The sequence below is a fragment of the Camellia sinensis genome, chromosome 6 (genome assembly GCF_055761805.1).
Source record: "Camellia sinensis isolate YWXY chromosome 6, ASM5576180v1, whole genome shotgun sequence".
Classification (NCBI taxonomy): Eukaryota; Viridiplantae; Streptophyta; class Magnoliopsida; order Ericales; family Theaceae; genus Camellia; species Camellia sinensis.
This window is the reverse complement of record NC_138966.1, coordinates 173,425,517-173,444,195: the sequence shown is the minus strand read 5'-3', so window position 1 is coordinate 173,444,195 and position 18,679 is coordinate 173,425,517. Positions and strand designations below refer to the sequence as shown.

At 32.0% G+C, this 18,679-nt stretch overlaps 1 protein-coding gene across 5 annotated transcripts; it reads right to left on the bottom strand.

The window, feature by feature from the left end:
- Window positions 1-202: 202 nt before the first annotated feature.
- On the bottom strand, window positions 203-13,282 carry LOC114257780 (histone-lysine N-methyltransferase family member SUVH9). 5 transcript variants are annotated; one of them, XM_028197579.2, is made up of 3 exons: window positions 10,966-13,265; window positions 1,390-1,526; window positions 203-593 (listed from the first exon to the last, which is right to left on the bottom strand). In XM_028197579.2, exon 1 carries the CDS (start codon window positions 13,060-13,062, stop codon window positions 11,038-11,040), a length of 2,025 nt encoding a protein of 674 aa, XP_028053380.2. In that variant the 5' UTR covers window positions 13,063-13,265; the 3' UTR covers window positions 203-593; window positions 1,390-1,526; window positions 10,966-11,037. The 5 variants fall into 5 exon arrangements, with proteins under 5 accessions (XP_028053380.2, XP_028053377.2, XP_082731470.1 ...); XM_028197576.2 differs by lacking the exon at window positions 1,390-1,526 and having other exon boundaries at window positions 203-658; window positions 10,966-13,282; XM_082875344.1 differs by lacking the exon at window positions 1,390-1,526 and having other exon boundaries at window positions 10,966-13,282.
- Between the last annotated feature and the right edge of the window lie 5,397 nt (window positions 13,283-18,679).

Below are 18,679 nucleotides of genomic sequence, written 5' to 3'. Positions count from 1 at the left end.
TACTTGGTCTCATATACCTTAATGTAATAACAGGATTAACAGCCTCATAATCCACATAGGATCAGAAAATTGAATCTCCCTCCATCTTCTCCTCTCCACAATTGACTCATAAATTCAAAATGAAAAAATAGAACCACAGGACACCTCTGGATCAACTACGAACCTGCCTCAGTTTATCCAAATAAAAGACGAATAGCAAGCATTAGAAGAACCAGATTGCATTCAGATGATTCAATTCCTGTACATACTTCATCCAAACAGGATGGATTTCATATATACAAAACTAGAAGTACAAAGAGTTCATAAAGTCATTCAAACAAGCTCAAAAACCTCATAGGTAGCTGGTGAGATTTGTTGGTGCAGAGTTTCCTTCCGAAGCATGGTAAGAGATTACATCCGGAAAAATCACTGCTGCAACAACTTAACTGAGGAAGCTCTTTCAGTTCCGATCATTTTGTTTCCCCTCTTAATCCAACACATGGAAAAGACCGGAAAATAGAAGATAAAGCCATAGCAGCATACAGGAAAAGTAAAACTTGGTTGGCAATGACTGGGTTGCAACAGCTGCCAACAAAGGATTGTCCCATTCCCATCTGCAAATGGCAATGTTGAGAACTAGGAATCCTTAGCCAACATCTACACGAATGTCAAAATATAGCTGCACTGAATGGAATGTCATTAAATACTAATTTCTAATGAGAGATGAATAGTGCTAATACATTCCATTTTGATTTCACCTTGCTTCGTATGCTTTGTTCCTATGTAAAAGGAAAGAAAGACATCTAAACAAAATATTGTAGAAGCAACTAGATCATAGTTTCACCACATAATAACATTGACATTAATAAACTCAATTAAGCTTTCCAAAGAACACTGTTAGTCAAAATTCCATAGAAAGATCAATCGTAACAGATTCTTGCAATCCAATAAGAGATTAGCACTATTATGTGCCTAGAAAATACAATTATCAATAGAAAGGTGCTTTTACTGCTCCAAATAGACAAACAAAACTATCTCACCATATCTTAAGAACCACAGAAATAAACATAACACAGTCATCATAGTACTCAGGAGTCAGGCTGCAGAACTTTCATAGCTAATTCACTTCTATATGAAGTTTACTGAGATGGACTAAATTCTGATCACAGTAAAATCACAGCTCAGCTTGGCAAAGTAGTATAATTAACTTCTCTAGAACCAAAATGTAAAGAACAGCGACTTGAGGGAGCACATCTTTAAAGAGGCCAGATCAATGGTCCAGAAAACAGGGGAAAAGAAAAGCCATACACAAACCATTGTGGTGGTAAAAAGAAGGGGATGCCAAACATCGATTAATCAAGAAAGGGATTTAAAAAGACTCCAATTTTCAAGAACTTCCACTTAACAAACCTTTACTGATCCCCTGGACCTTTCATGGCTCCTTCAAGTTGGATTATTCTTGAAACTCCAATCAGCACTATGCTAAGCACCTCACTCAACCCTCCTTCTTGGCCTAGTTACAAAGTTCATACATCTAGGTAATCATCCTATTCAGCAACAGAGGCAAAGAATAAGCAGCTAGTGAATAGAAACATATCACATAGATAAAAACATATGTCACAAGGTGAGACAACCAACAGCCTGACCAACATTAACACCATGCATAAATCACAGCAACCATCAAATGGAATGTAGGAGACAGCCAATGCACACACGCGTGCATAAAATGATCAACTTCAGAAATGCAAATAGTTTCGAGAAGTGCCATAATGCCATTAAATATTGTTGATTATTCAAAAGGTGAGAAATTTGTATTTAACATTAAACAAAGTGTATGGCAGGAAATATAGAGAAAACTACTCATTGCCTTAACACTAGATGATAGTCTTATGACATTCAAGAAAAAGGAATGTGAACTATTATTTAGGGAAAGATAACATACCTACTCTTCCTTGTGAGATAAGCATAATAATGAACCACATATCCAATAGAACAAAGCATAAGTATACCAAGTTCAACATGCCTTCACGTGCAATAAGACCTTCGTACCCCCACTAATAGAAAGTCAACAAAACTTCAAATACTAGTTCAATTTCTACCTTGGAATCCATTTTTGAATTGCTCAATTTGCTACAGTTACAAGTAATCATAAAGAGGAAATAAAAAATGACCCCCAAAAAAGTAGATTTATCCAAAATTTCCATTGAATTATTTGCCTATCCAAACACCCAATTTAACAAACCAAATGCCTTGAACCTTAACCAAAAGAGAGATGTTGAACAATAGCAGCACTATCACGCATACTTTACAGATGAACAAATGGGTCCAGGAAACTATGTGACCTACCTAAATAGAATTATTAGAAAGATATTTAGATTCTCGTGTATGACTAGGAAGACATGTTGCAAAAAGAATACGGCATACACCCTGATGATATCCAAATGAAGTCTGTAAATTGAAATTTTCTACAAAAGTTCATTTAAAATCTAAAAATAAATGCTCAGAAATAATTATTTTTCTATCACATCATTGAGATTTGCCTTGAAGAGAGTCCTCATTCTAGCTTGTTACCATGTAAAGCCTCATATCAAATTACTAACAGCAGTCGAATCAAAACATAGAAGGGAACTAGTGTTATAAGCATAGTTATCAATCTCATCCCGACAAACGTACCTGTTTTTGCCATCAGTACAGGACGTACCGGTATATTCCGACATACCATTTCGATTTTATCACTATAAATTTATATATTATTAGTAGTTTTGAATTTATAAGTCTCTTTAAAAATAAATAAAAAACAACATTCCCAAATGTATTTAGTTACTTATTAACTATTTTATTAGTCTTTATAAAATATACCAATTTTACTTTTAAAAATAACACTTTTAGTATGCCAAACCAAACCAAGCCTAGCCTTAAGTCCCATCAAATGAGATCGGCTACATGAATCTTATCACTTTTAGTATGCATTAAAAAGTAATGTTTAATTAGATTTATGAAACATACCACTTCTTAGCATGTAACAATTTAAAGCACTATAAGAAATACATTCGTACATTTAACTAATTCATTAGTAGAACAACATATCCTTCACGGGACAGAATATTAGACAACCAAGAAATAACATGTTCATAAAATTAGTATAGGTGAGATGAGAATGCATAAATGAATGTGTAGTAAAGGGTGAGCAGCGGATATACCGATCTGCCCAAACCGACCGAACCGAACCAACCCAATCCGCCGCATTTTGGACGAATGCGTGATGATGAGCAGAAGGTTGCGTATTGATTTTTTTTCAATCCGCCTAGTTTTGGATGGATGGCGGATTTCAAATTCCTTTGGCCGCAACCGAACCGCCAAACCGCGAGCACTCCTAATAATTTGTAAGACTTTGGCTGTGTTTGGTTGTGTTTCCAAACAATGATTCAACACCCATATTCCAATATGATGTTTGGTTGGAATTCTTAAATCATATTTCCACAACTCTGCTGAAAACTCTATCTAGGGCGCGTTTTTCAAAAAAAAAAAAATTCAAATTTAGCCTAAACGGTCATCTGGCAGGTTGACCGGAACAGTGGATTTTTTTTTTTTTTTTTTTTTTTTTGCAATTGACATATGTTAATTTTTATATATTTGAAAAAAATATTTTTCGAATTTTTTAAAAAAATTTATGTGCTTTAATAGAATTTTGATTTGTATGTTTGGTTATGAATTGTAAGTTTTTGTATCAAATATCATACTCCCTCCGTCCCAAAATAATGGTCCCTTTTGGGGAATCCAACTTTTTTTGGTAGTACAATTATTGTATTTGAAAAAAGTTAATTTTCCAAAATTACCCTTTTGATAGTACATTTTTTGGGAATATCAATGTCATAATTGTACTTTTTACATTGTTTATTAATTTAAAAAAAGGGCAAAATAGGAAATTCACATTATTTTTGTACTTGATTTTTAAAGAGGGACTAATATTTTGAGACAATGAAAAATGAAATAAGGGACTAATATTTTGGGACGGAGGGAGTATGTCACATCAAAAATTCTCCACTCAATTCAAAACTCTTTTCAAAACTCTTTTACCAAACAAATTTTTCACACTCAAATCATAATTCCAAAACTCACAAACTCAAAATACAACTCATACTCTCAAATCATATTTACAAAGCTCTACCAAACGCAACCTTTGTGTTTTCAATTGAAAAAGAGTTTAAATATTCTGTTGAAAAAGAGTTTTCAACTTAAATAAGTTTTTTTAATTGAAAAAAAATAAATGTATTATTTATCTATATTTTTTTATTTTTAAATCTAACTCTAAAAATAATAAATAAAAAAAAGATCATATATGCTGGTTGATTTTTGTTTTCAAAAACACATATAGATGTAACAATACAGAGGCAAACAATTTCTACTACTGCTCTGTTCATGGTTTTGGTAGTTTGAATTGTTTTTATATTTTAAGAATCACAGATTGTAGTACTTTATATAATATTTTATATGGATAAGGCATATTGTGATTGTAATATTATGCAGTGACTGTAATAATTTTTATTTTTTTTTGAGAAAGTGCACAAGTTGAATTATGTTAAAAATTTATAAAATTTTAAACCACCAAACGGATTTGCATCTATCCACCAATCTGTTCAATCCACATCTGTCGGATTGGCAGACGAATGCGAATTGATTTTTTTCAATCCGCCAATCTAGCGGACAGATGGCGGATTGGAGGTTCCGCGGTAGCCTGTGTTACATGGACTCGGCACTTTGGGGCGAAGTACCCGTGTCGACACGACACGACACGGGTGTGGGATCTGAGTCGGATTCGCCTCTTCACTCTCGGACACGGCTCTTTACAGATAGCAAAAGAAATGAAAGAAGAGAAAGGAAGAGAGAACTTGGTCGCTGTTGGCTTCGATCATCGATTACGATTAGGGCTCTCACTATTGATCACGATCGTCTTCATCTTTGAGGGCTTTGATCATCTTCGTCACTCTCTTCTCTCACTGTCAATCTCGATCTTGATTGTCTTCGTCTCTCTCTGTCTCTATGTTTCTCTCTCTTCGTCTCGTCTCTGCGCCTCTCTCTCTTCATCTCTCAATCTGTTCGTTCTCTCTTCATCTCTGTTTTAAGTGATCATATATAATATAACTTATATATATAATATAATTTATAAATTATAATTTTTATCATATATAATAAAATATCTAATTATTATTTCTTAAAATATCATATATAATAATAATTTTTCATATTGCATTTACATTAACATATAATATTATAAATTACATTAATATAATAATATATAATATTATTCATTCAAAAAAAATTATATAATATAATATATCATAAATAATATAATTTTTATGTCTAAAATAAAAATAACTTATTTTATCATATATAACATAATTTATTTTATATCTAAAATAATTTGTATTTGTTATTTATATAATATAACTCATCTACATATAATAAATATTTTTTTTTAAAAAAAATTATTTAACGTATCCTCGTACCCGTATCTAAATTTGGACACATATCCACGTATTCTCAATTTTTAATTTTGAAGTATCTGACCCCTAGATACGCACCCGCACCCGCACCCGCACCCGATACCCGTTCCCGAGTCCGTGTAACATAGGTGGCAGCAACCGACCCACATCGACCCTATTATATTTGTGAAATGGTAGGAATAACACCAATTGAAAATAAGTTGAGAAAAATAGGTAAAGATAGTTTGGTCATGTACAACGAAAACCTATACATACAACAATAAGAAAGAGTGATTTGATCACCATGAATGAAAATATTAGGGAGAGAGGAAGACCTAAATTGACAAAGGATATGATAGTAAAAAAAGATATAAATTTATTTAATTTAACTAAGCATTTAGCCTTTTGACAAAGAAAAATGGTGAAAACGATTAATGTAGCCAATCTCACTTGAGTGGGACACAATGATTAATTTGGTTTGGATTGGTTTGGTTTGGTTTGGTTATTAGTAGAACATTGTGTTAGTGATTCAATGCAAGACATAATCCTTGTGACTTTTTGTCATAATATATAAACTAATATGGCCATCTTAAATACTGCTAAGTTTAATACTTGAGTAACCAATAAATAAAAGACTTGCATATCAAAAATTGAAAAATAAAAAAGAAAGGCTATTCTTAGATGATATTGGGCAAGATTCTTACGCGCGGCGCACACAATACCATGTCCACATAATTTGCTTTGGTCAATGGAGATGGAGTCCAACAGGCAAAAGAGCAAAAACTCTCTTCTTTTGATCTAACAACAATGAAAGATGTGACCATTACTTTTTAATACAATAATCAAGAGGGTGTAATTGAATTTAAGGGGGAAAAACCTCAAAGCATGTTGACTGGTACTGGTCAGAACACAGTCCAGAATGACCGAAATATCACGAAAAAGCTGGGACATGCTAAAACAAGTGGGAAAATCAGGCAAGATGGAACAAATGTCTACTTTTTTGTTTTGCTGGAACAGTATATTCCACGCTCTACTAGGGATGGCAATGGATAACCTACCCTGTGGGTATCCATGGAGACCCAACCCAAATACATGGGTTTTCCCCTCTTTTTCTTATCCATTGGGTAGGGTAGGTGATATTCTTTAAATATCCACAGGGGATGGGTTGGGGATGGGTACCCACTAATTTCCCCATATGTTTTTTTTTTTTTTTTTTTTTTTTTTTTTTTTAAGATTCACAACTAAAACTAAATATACATTCAATCTTTTTTCTTTTTTTTATTTATTTATTTTTTCAGGTTCACAACCAATTTTTTTTTTTTTTTTTTTTTTTTTTTTTTTTTTAAGATCCACAACCAAAGCTAAATATACGTCCAATCTTTTTTTTATTTTATTTTTAAGGTTCACAACCATTTTTTTTTTAATTTTTAAGATTCACAACAAAAGCTAAATATACATTTAATTTTTTTCCTTTTTTTAATTTTTTTTAAGGTTCACAACCATTTTTCTTTTTTTTTAAGATTCACAACCAAAGCTAAATATATATTTAATTTTTTTTTCTTTTTTTTTACCAAAGTTAAATATATATTTAATTTTTTTTTTACCAAAGCTAAATATATATTTAATTTTTTTTTATAAAGGTTCTGACTTTGTTATATAAATTTAAAGGTTCTGACTTTTTTATAAAGGTTCTGACTTTGTTATATACTCCATGTGTGGAAACTTTATTTCCATTTATACTTTTTAAAAAAAAAAAAAAATTAAATTCTGAAAAGAAAACAACTTCCAATCATTTGCCATATCGCTGCAATATTTAAGGTAATTAATTGATGGTTATCAATTATACATGGAACTACATGGTTGGAAGAGCTAAAGGTTCTGACTTTGTTATAATTTATATATTTAGTTTTGGTTGTGAATCTTTAAAAAAAAAAAAAATAAATATATATTTAGCTTTGGTTATAATTTAAATATATATATTTTAAAGAGTAGGTAACTCATCCAATATATAAATTTTTTTTTTACCAAAGCTAAATATATTTTTTTTGTTAAAAAAAAATAAAAAATAAAAAAAAAATAAAAAATTGTTAACATTAAATATATTTAAAAAGAAAGAAAAAAGATTGAAGGTATATTTAGTTTTTGTTGTGAACCTTAAAAAAAAAAAAAAAAAAAAAAAAAAAAAAAAAAAAAAAAAAAAAAGTGGTTGTTAACATTAAATATAAAAAATAAAAATGGGGATTAAAGTGGGTTGGGAAAAATCCATACCCATTAAAAAATGGGGAGAGTGGTACCCATGGGGAATGGGGAATGGGGAATGGGGAAAATTTATTATAGGGGAATGGGGATGGAGAATTAATATCCACCCCATTGCCCCCCATTGCCATTCCTACGCTCTACTGGTTGGTACGCAACAGTTTTACTAACTATGGTTATAAGGGAGGTACTTTCATGGACGGCGCAACCTTTCAAACCCCTCCACGCAATACATTGCAAAAGAGGACAGAGGGGGCACACTAAGCAATAACTGTCTCCACTCGTTAAAAAAAAACCGTTATCATTATCGTTATGGTTCAACCTACAGGAATGCATTACAATTTCAGTTATATCTAGAATCTAAAGTAACAAGACTACAAAACTGGATGACTGTTACATAATTAGTACATGCACTACCTATGACGCACGGACACCTCTCCGAGGGCTCCGTACCAGTGTCGGACACGGACACGCGTCAGACACGCGGTGGACACGTGTCCGACACGCAGCAGAGAGTGTCCCATTTTTTTATTTTTTTTTTTTATACATCCAGACATGTTTGGACACTTTGGGAACACGTTCGGGGGTAATTTCATAATTTATAAAACTTTTTTTGGGGTCGATTTGTAAAAAACAAAAATAGAGCAATGTCTGCCTAATTCGATTAGAATAGAAGAGAAAGGGCGAACAGAAGAGAAAGGGAGAGAAAGAGAGGACCTGGTCAATTTTCAGTGGTCTCTCGTCGTCGCTCGTCATTCGTCGTTGGTCCTCGTCGGTCCTCGTAGCTCGTCTCGTCGTAGCTCGTTGAGGTACGCTGCTCTTCTCCATTCTTCTTCTTCTTCGTTCTTCGATCTTCTTCTTCATACTTTTTCTCCGATCTCTCTCAGTCGCTGTCTCTGTCTCTCTCTCCTTCTCCCTCTCTCTCTCTATCTGATTTTATTTGTTCTTTTATTTTTTTATTTTTCCTTTATATAGTGAGTGATGTTGATCCCTCTCTCTCTCTCTCCCTCTCTCTGCCTCTGTCTTCTATTTTTTTTTTTCTGATAATATATATAAATATATATTATACACTAATATATATACATATATATTTATATACTAATATAGATATATATATTTGAACAAAAAAATCTTTTTTTTTTCCTCTTTTCTTTTTTTCTATTTTTTAGATATTATTACTTGCTTAAATAAATTATTTTTATTTATAGAAAAATTTTAATTGGTGAATAATATTTGATATTAAAATAAATAAATCATATTTATATTTTTTAATTTTACATATAATAAATAAATAATATTATATATATTGAACGTGTCCCTAGCGTGTCGTGTCCCCTATTTTTTGAAAATTTGTGTTTTCCCGTGTCCGTGTCGTGTCCGTGTCCGTGCATCATAGTGCACTACAGTCCAATACAAAAAATCTAAATATTTCTCATTTGTTACAGAACATTGAATGGGCAGTCACAGCTGTCACACATCGGTATGCATTTTTATGCCAGATTGTAAACGAGCCGAGTCAAGCCGAGCTTTTGAATGTTCAAGCTTGTTTATTAAGAATTAGTCGCTCGAGCTCTAGTTGAGCTTAAAAAATCGAACTCGAGCTCGGCTCGTCAAATATTTGTTGAACTCGAGCTCGATTACAGAAACAAGCCGAGTTCGAGTTCGAACTCGAGCTTGAGCTTGAAAAAAAAGTAAATTATTTATTTATTTATTTATTAAGATAAAAAAAAATACAAAATTATGAGTAAAATATATAATAATGCTTATATTAATAATAAATTTTATCAATCAAATATGTAAATTTACACAAACACCAAACATAAATTTAAAAAAAAAAGGATTATTGAAAATTTATTTAATATATTATTAAAAACAAAAATTTATTTATTTATTTATTTTTATGTTCAAGAGCCTTATTGAGCCAAGCATAGAGCTACTTGAGCTTGGCTCAATTAATAAATAAGCCTAAAAATTGAGCTTGAGCTCGTTCATTTAGTAAACGAGTTGAACTCAAACAACCTTTAAATGAGCCGAGCTCGAGCTGTTCATGAACAGCTCAGTTCATTTGCAACCCTACAGTTAACAGAGTTATGAAATCACACAGTTCAACCTACATAGTTGAATTACAATTTCAGTTCCAGAACTTAAAGTAACAAAACGACATAATCGGATGGCCATAATGTAACTATTGGTACATACAACACGACAAATCTGAAGAATATCCTATTCTTAAACCTTGTTACAGAACCACGCAAGTGCATGGCATATGTAATGCATGTGACAGCTTATTCATTGCTCCATAATGGCATTTTGGCGCTGGGACTCTATAAAGGCAAGATTTGGCCACTTCTTCCCCTTCTATTTCTAATCCCTAGTTACATTTTGGGATAGAGCCAAACGCTTGCAGTGGGGGTATCAAGGTTTCCTACATGAGCATATGACTATTAATATCCTGATCTACACAAAAATAAATTAATTAAGAAAGAGAGAGAGAGGGAGTAGTGCAAATAGCAGCCAATTGTCTCCATAGTAGTTTGATTACTTGCCACTACTACACAAATGCACTTCACAATTTTTTCTTATTGGGAAAAAAATATGGTAATTCACCAGGTACTTTAAAATGGTAGAAATAAAACCATTACAATTGGAGCTCATGAAAGATACTTCATTAAAATAGAAAGAATGGCAATAGAAAGTAGTAAACAATGAAATGAACATCAAAGGGAGGAAGGAACATGTAAATGAAGTCTTAGAAAATTTATTCTTAAAAACACAAGCAGAAAACTCTTGAAATCATTCAATAGAAATCCTGTAAAACAAGCACTCTATGAACAGGAGCTATTAATCAGAAGCAAGTCTAATAGATCACCCAGAAACTAAGACATGATATCACAAGAGTCCCAAAAATAATGAAACTAAACCAATAGTTTTACATGACAACAATTACATGGTAGAATGACAAATTTGCTTCTCAGCCTCATGTAAACGCTAAAGGTTTCATCCTGATGTATATGTTTCACCGAAAAGATGGCTGCGGTATGAAATAGCGCATTGAATAACACAACTACTGCCAATAAATAGGTAACACAGTTGACATTGAAATGAAGCCACAAACAAAGCAGATGAAGAATATGAATCAAATTTAACAATCAAAAAACAAGAAAGAAACAAATAAATAATGTCTACAAGCTAATGTAAATAAAAACTTAAAAGATATTCGGTTACCCAGAAAGCAAGTTGGGCTTACCTCAGTGCATCCCATTCCCAACACACTGAATTGCACCACAAATTAAAAAACCACCAACTCCTTGAAACTTGGCTAGTTACAAATACGAAGCTTCCCTGTCCATTCATCAGCCACCCCATAATCAAGGCTCAGCTCTCTCAAAGGAGGGATGTTCTCCATTGCAAATAGCATAAGGTGAGGGAATATTACACTATTGTGGTCATATAGCACAAACTGCACCAGAACATTAGGACTCGAACTGTGGCTCATGTAACAAGCAACATTCCTCATTCTTGATACATCCATTGCAAAATCCAAGGGAGGAATTGATGGATATGACGGACGCACATAATCAGTAAATATTTGCGATAAATCCCCCCATTCAGACCATCTTTCAGCAAACCGATTTGGATACACCAAACTATCTCCATTCATTGTAAAAATTTGGGATTGCTCTCTAGTGAGAACAATTCCAGCATACTCACAAATAAAAGAACCAGCTTGAATCAAGTCAAGTGACCTAACCCCCCAACCAGTTTCCCTTGACCTAAACACTTCAAATCTATTCCTCACCCCCTTTTGGCTCACACGATTCCGGCAAGAAGGGGGACAACGACAACCAGTCCCACATTCAAATACCAATGGTTTGCCTCTCACGAGAAGCCCATTTTGATCATAAGCGAACTCACCCCCATTTTTCATAGCGCAGGCACAATCATCCATACATAGAGAAACACAATCACACCCATTACTGCTTCCTCCATGATACGCATAAGGAGGAAATACAGTTGTCACAATATACTCATAATACATTGGATCATGGTTACTATCTATATCGTTATACAACAGAACCGGGACATTTTCCTTCTTCATTGAAATATCCAGACTAACGTAACCCACCGGTCTGACGGACAATGGATTAGTCCTAAGGTTCTGAGCAAACCTCAGAATAGCACTACCCATTGCAGGTTGATCAGCCATTCTTATGATTTTATACTTATATACTCCAAAACCAGACTTACCCACATCAAACCATGAATCAATAATTTTATATAACCCATCATAAACATAAACCTTACCACTGGCACTGCCCTCATATTTAAAACCCCGAATCACCCTCACTTCGATACCATAATGCATGCTTCGCTCCAATGCAAGGTTCCCACCTTCCAATTTCTGATGAACACATTGCCTCGAATGCTTGTCCTGCCCACCGTGACCCGTATATATGATCACATCCCCGGCATCTTCATCGTCTTCGTACCCACCAGAGACAATAATACTGGTCGCAATTGGCTCCTTATTCGAGCTGTGACTCGCCGGGACGTAATCAATTCCAGCCTGAGGTTGTCCATGCAAGCCAACAACACACAATTCCATTCTAAAGAAGAATAAATCACCAATGTAAACCCCAGGGATCGAACCCACGATTCGCTTATCGCGATTAAGCCACATTCCACGGTCTCTGAGGACCGCCGAGGCCTTCAAATCGCCGCGAGCCCGTCTCGTGAGCCCTAAAGCTCGACGCTTTTCATCCTCAGCCATTGCAAAAACACGAAGCGAATCGTATATCATTCTCGTTTTCCTCACCACGTCTCGGAAGTACCTCTGGTCCTCAACCCCCAAATCCATAACCCGAACTAGCTCCGACGATCGCTGCTGATACTTCCGCTTCGGCGGCGCCACGGCGGCGGACAACTGGTTCTCCGGCACCGGAACGATCGCTTGAGAATCGGGATCCACGAATTCGGCGTCGTTGTTCTTCTGCTGCGAGAACGCGGTCCGAAAAAGCTCCGAAATTCGGTAGAACTCCGAGTACACATTATTCTCTTCCGACGAATTCTCAGGCGCTTGAGTCAAATCATTGAAATTCGAGCTCGGTTCAGTGAAATCATTGAAAGAAGGGTTAGGGCTCGAAAAGTAAGCTTGAGCTTGGGGTAGAGGTGATTCGTCGAATGGCTCGAGTTTCGGCTCTAATTTGGGAATTATGAGGGGTGTGTGGGTGGGGGTGGGGGTGGCGGCGGCGGCGGCGGAAGTAGTTGTAGTGGTGGTGGCGGAGGTGGTGGTGGTGGGATCAGGGAATAGGTTGAGATCTGGAAATTGGATAAGAGAACCCATTTCTTGTTTTTCTAGAGAGAGAAAGAGAAGGTAAAGATGGGTTCTTGGTCATGAGAGAGAGAGAGAGAGAGAGAGAAGGGATTTTAGGGTTTTGCAGTGAGAGCTAAAGAAGGTGTGTCCATGGAGGAGGGAGAGAGAGAGAGAGAGAGAGAGAGAGAGTTTGTTGTCAGAGGAAGTTGGAAATGGGTGTGCGTGTATGGAAGTAAAACTGTTAATGTGTGAGTGACGGCATCTGTTTTATATTTTAGTTTTAAAAAATAAATTAATAATGGTATATAAATTAATAGATTATATATATATATTAGAAATTTTAATACACACCCTTTCAAAAATTATGGCCTTAGTTTGTGTTTCTCAAAAAAAATTTAGGAAAAATTCTCTACAAATAAATTTTTAAAAATAATCAAATTAAACAAATTTTTTCAAATTTTTTTTTTCAAAACTTGTTTGGTTTACAAGTTTTCCAAACAAATCTCTCTTTCATACACATCAAATCAATCACTTTTTTCAAAACTCTCTCTCAAAATAATTTTTTAAAACATCTTTTGAAAAAAATCAAACCAAATAAATTTTCGTACTTTTTATCTCAAAACATGTTTCTCAAATACAAACCATTTTATGCATTTTTAATTATATTATTTTTTTAATTATGACTAATTTTTTTTAATTATGATATTATTTTAATTGATACTCATGAGTTTTTTTAATTATTTCTCATGTTATGTTTAGAGAGAAATTTACAATGTGCACCATTTTCTATGGTATATATTACAAAAAAGTTATATTTTTTATAATGAACGTTATGATTATTGTAATGTGTGTTATGACATTTTGTAGTAAAGTTATCAATAACGAATTCATTATGTGCACCCTAAAATTAGAATGATAATATTATGCTATTTTGTAATTTTTGTTATGACACTTTAAGATTTTGTTATGACATTTTTCAGTAAAAAAAAATTATAACTTTTGTAGAGAAAAAGCTATGACACTTTGAGATTTTGCTATTAATGAAATCTTAAAATATGTTATTTTGGTAACTTTTTATAAAAAGAATATGTGTAAAAAAATATAAATAGTGATGTGATAATTTTTAGTGACTTTTTAATATTAGAACTAAAATTAAAAGTTGCCAAACGAAATCAAGTAACTATTATTGTATTATTGAAATGATTTTATTTTTATTATATGTCACATTAATTAGTAAAATAAACATCCGCAATATTTAATTATTTATATAAAGGTTTTTCAAATAAATGTTTTCAGTGGACCGTTTTTGCACTTTGAGTTTTGTTAGTTTTTGCATTTAAAAAAATTATGGCAACTAACACCATCTCCAACGGTGAATCGGATTGATCATTAAATTTAAATTTGATGAAAAAAAATCACTTTTATCTCTCCAACAGTTTCACCAAAATGATATCAAATTGAATGGGCCAAAACTTTTACCAAATTGAGGAGTTGGGTCAAATTTCACCCAAACACTGTGTGTTTACGTTGGAGGTGGATCCCAACGGACAACTAACTAGACGTCAGACTGATTGTCCCACCTGTCGTCCGTGAGATACAAAAAATGCAAAGCTACAATGTAGTGCTTCAACAGTTGGTTGGCTTGCGAACTACTTCAAAATTTGTTTTCAAATAGCAAAAAAGCAGCAAGGTCTGGAATTAAGAGTTGCAGAGATGGAAGGAGAAGGAAGATCGGAGATGGAGTTGCAGAGATTTAAGAGTGTTTACCGTCTCATTCACACTAATTTCTTTGTTATTAGGAATTTTCCAGATGTTTTATTGGAATAGTTTTTTGTGATCAAATTTAATGTTTGATGGAATTTTTGTTCTTCTCTCTTTTTCTCTTTGATTTTTTGGATAGGTATTTGGGAAAGGCTGTGACTTTGATACTTTTAATGTCATTACTAAACCAGGTAAAAGATCACTATAACTAAATATCTTAATCAACTAACTAGCTCAATATTACAGCTGATATTTGTCTTAAATTTCTTGATTCTAATGGTGGATGTGGTGAATTTGAATTTATTGATTAGCAAGGGCCTCTAAAATCAATTTATATTTGCAGTATTTTGTAGGATATGAGTCTTGAATTTGACACACTTCCCGAGTATAAAGAATTAGTATGTTAGTTAGCTGAGTGAAGATAGTTCCCTTCGTAGGAGTTTTGGTGCTATAATTTATGCAACCCATGTATTTTGGTTTTAGGAGATAGTTCTGGCACAAAATGAATTCGAGGCATCTTTCCGGAGGAAGCATGCTAGGAAAATGAGAGAGGTCAATCAAGGGATTAGAAAGACTGGAGGAAGTGATGAAGACAATTTCTAGCCTCCGAATTGCCCTACAACTGACGAATTTGGAATCAGAAATGGAGGGAAAAAACAAAAAATTTCAGTTGGCTTGACCGATCGACTCGCCGGTCATCCCCTATCTTTTGATGCAAGCTACAATGTAACCGTTGGTGTTACCCAAAAGACAACCTAAGAAGGAGTTGAATTAAGTTTTTACAGATAAAAATAATTATAACTAGCACAATAGATAAATATAATTAATGAAATAAAAACAATAAAATCAAATGTTCTAACAATTATGTCAGTTAATGATTTTAGCACAGTGAAAATGTGAAATATAACTATGACAATGTAAATAAAATAAAGAGATAAGGGAGAGAGAGACAAACAAATTTATAGTGGTTCAGCTTCAACTCAGCCTACGTTCACTCTTCAAGCTTCACTTGAGATTTTCCACTATACTCTAACTTCACAGGGTGCTAGCAACATTTTCACAGATAGAACAATCCTTCACAAATTTTACACAGATTTTCTAAATCACGAACACTGAGTGTATTATACTCTTACAAGGTTGAAAAGAATGTGTTTTTGCTTTCACAGAAAGTTACAAAAGTATTATCTCTCAAAGATAGATATAAAAATGAAACTCTAATTTTTTTGTAATCCTCACATAGAAAAGATGGGTTTAAAGCTATACGTCTCAGTGTATAATTTATGAGAGATGGTGTAAATAAAAATTGAAGAACACTTCTCAGAAAATTTTTCAGAGAATAGATAAGAGTAATTTTAGATCAAAGAGTATTTTCTGATTTTTTTTTTTGTGTGTGTGTAACTTGTTTACATTAGAGGCTTTGGTATATATAATGAAACTTATAGCCGTTTATAGCCGTTGTATTCATTTAAATTTATAACCGTTTATAACCGTTATATTCATTTGAATATCTTCTACTCCATCATTACTAATTTGAATATCTTTCACTCCATCATTACAAATTTTAATATCTTCAACTTGAACCTTTTGAACTGTTGTTGTGCTGGACTGTTTGAACCTCTATTTTTGGGCTGTTTGAACTTCTGATTTAATCAAATATTAAATGCATTCTAACAACATTTAGGATAAAGATTTAGGTAAGAAATAATGAGACAAAATAAATTTTGATTTTATTTTTCTCTTTCAAATAAATTAAAACATAAAATCATCAAAATAAATTTTGATTTTATTTTTCTCTTTCAAATAAATTAAAACATAAAATCATCAAAATAAATTTTGATTCTATTTTTCTCTTCCAAATAAATTAAAAACATAATTAAATTATCAAAATAAATAAGTCTAACAACTGGAGTGGCTCATATCAGATTGAGGAATTTGTCTTTTTTTCACGCATATTTGGTGAAAAAATTGGTGAATCGTTGGAGATACTCTAATAACATTTTTTTTTTTTTTTGAGGACAAAGTAACCTGCAAATATCATTAATACAAAACATAATCCGATTTAAACTAATGACTGATAAATTTGATATTTTTAATGAAATTTTATATTATAAAAAACATATTATTATGAAAGATTTGGTCAAAATTCTCTTATAATAAAATTTAATGCATTAAGAACAAACACAAAAGATTTTCCTTGAAAAGTTCAACACTACCATTATTACCAAAATATTAAATTTTAAAATAATATAACTTTTTATCTAGATATCAATTTTAATAAAATTAGTATTTTAAAATCCTTTCATCAAGATTTATCAAATAAGATCCATATTAATTATGAAATTCTCAAAAAAAAATTATTATCGTTAAAATTGATATAACAATAATATGTTACTCTATTTGACAGTAATATGCTATTCTGTATCACTGTAGTATGTTACTATGGTTCACGGTAACATATTACTCTTATTCAAAGTAACATATTACTTTTATTCAAAGTAGCATATTACTGTGACAATATTATCCAAGGGGGGAAAAGTATATTTTATTTTATTCTTACTTAATTATACATTTTCTGCCTAGGAAATTTATGAAGCAAAATAAATTGAGCTGTCATTTTCACCAAATAATGATCTAATTGATAGGTTTTGACTAAATTTCCTCATTATTATTCATAATTTTATTAAGGAAATTTTTAGGGTATTTATCGAAAAAAATAAATTAATTTATAGAGTTAAGTTAGAAAAACATGTCCGTACACTAGCTTTATTATAAAATTTTTTTACAACAAAATGAGAATTACATTTTTTTTTTAATTAATGATTTTTCTATGATACCAAAGTGTGATATTTGGGTATGAGAAAGAGTCAAATATGTGAAAAAGAAAGAGCCTTGTTAAAATCTTAAGATCCTACCATTCTGGTTGCACTTCAATTTAAAATTTTATAAAATCTTAAAGAATTTGTGATTATAATCACAAAACAGTATAGAATCCAATTTCATCCCAATTATACCAAATGTTGTTATTTTTCTTTATTTCTTACATATACAAAATTAGTATATATCGTTTTTACTCAGGGGTAGATTTGGATTAGTATGTAGGATATAGGGTTTTTCATGATTTGAGTACTATTATATATAATTATATTTTTTATCTTATTTTTTTACTATAAGACACAAGGTAATTAGGCTCACGTTATAAACAAAGTCCGCTCACTTATGCCTAAATGTGAGAAATTAAGGTAAAAAATATAATTACGTATACTATTTTTTTATTTTTGCGTCTTTTTTATGTTTTGAGATTGAGACCTTTTCCATTTTAGTAGCATTGGTTATGAAATTCACTTTTTTAAAACTTTTTGAGGAACTACATTAAGAATTATTAAAGTTTTGGCATTACTTTGAGATTATGTTAGAATTTGCAGTTAGCTAGAGAAATATACTTGGAAAATTAAAAAAGATAAAAAAGAAAAAAGGAAAAAAAAAATAATAATAATCAATGATTTGTCTTCAATTGAAGTGAGAAGATGTGTTTTAATCCACTGCCAATGACCAAAATTCTTTAATTAGGAAAAATTAAATTCTATGGTAAATAGTAATTAATAAAGGGTTCTTATAATACTCATATTAAACAAAATATATTTATAAATAAAGAAGAAATTTTAAAATATTTTTATAAATAAAATAGAGTGAGAATTACGTTTTTCTATTATTTTCATATTTGTCTATCATTATGATATTTATTTTAGTGGTGGGTCCAATAATTAAAGATGGACCATCGATAAAAATAATGATATATACATATATATTTTTTTGTATAAAATAATGTGATTTATTTATAATTTTATTTATTAAAAATAAAAAAGTTGGCATCATGACTCATGATTAT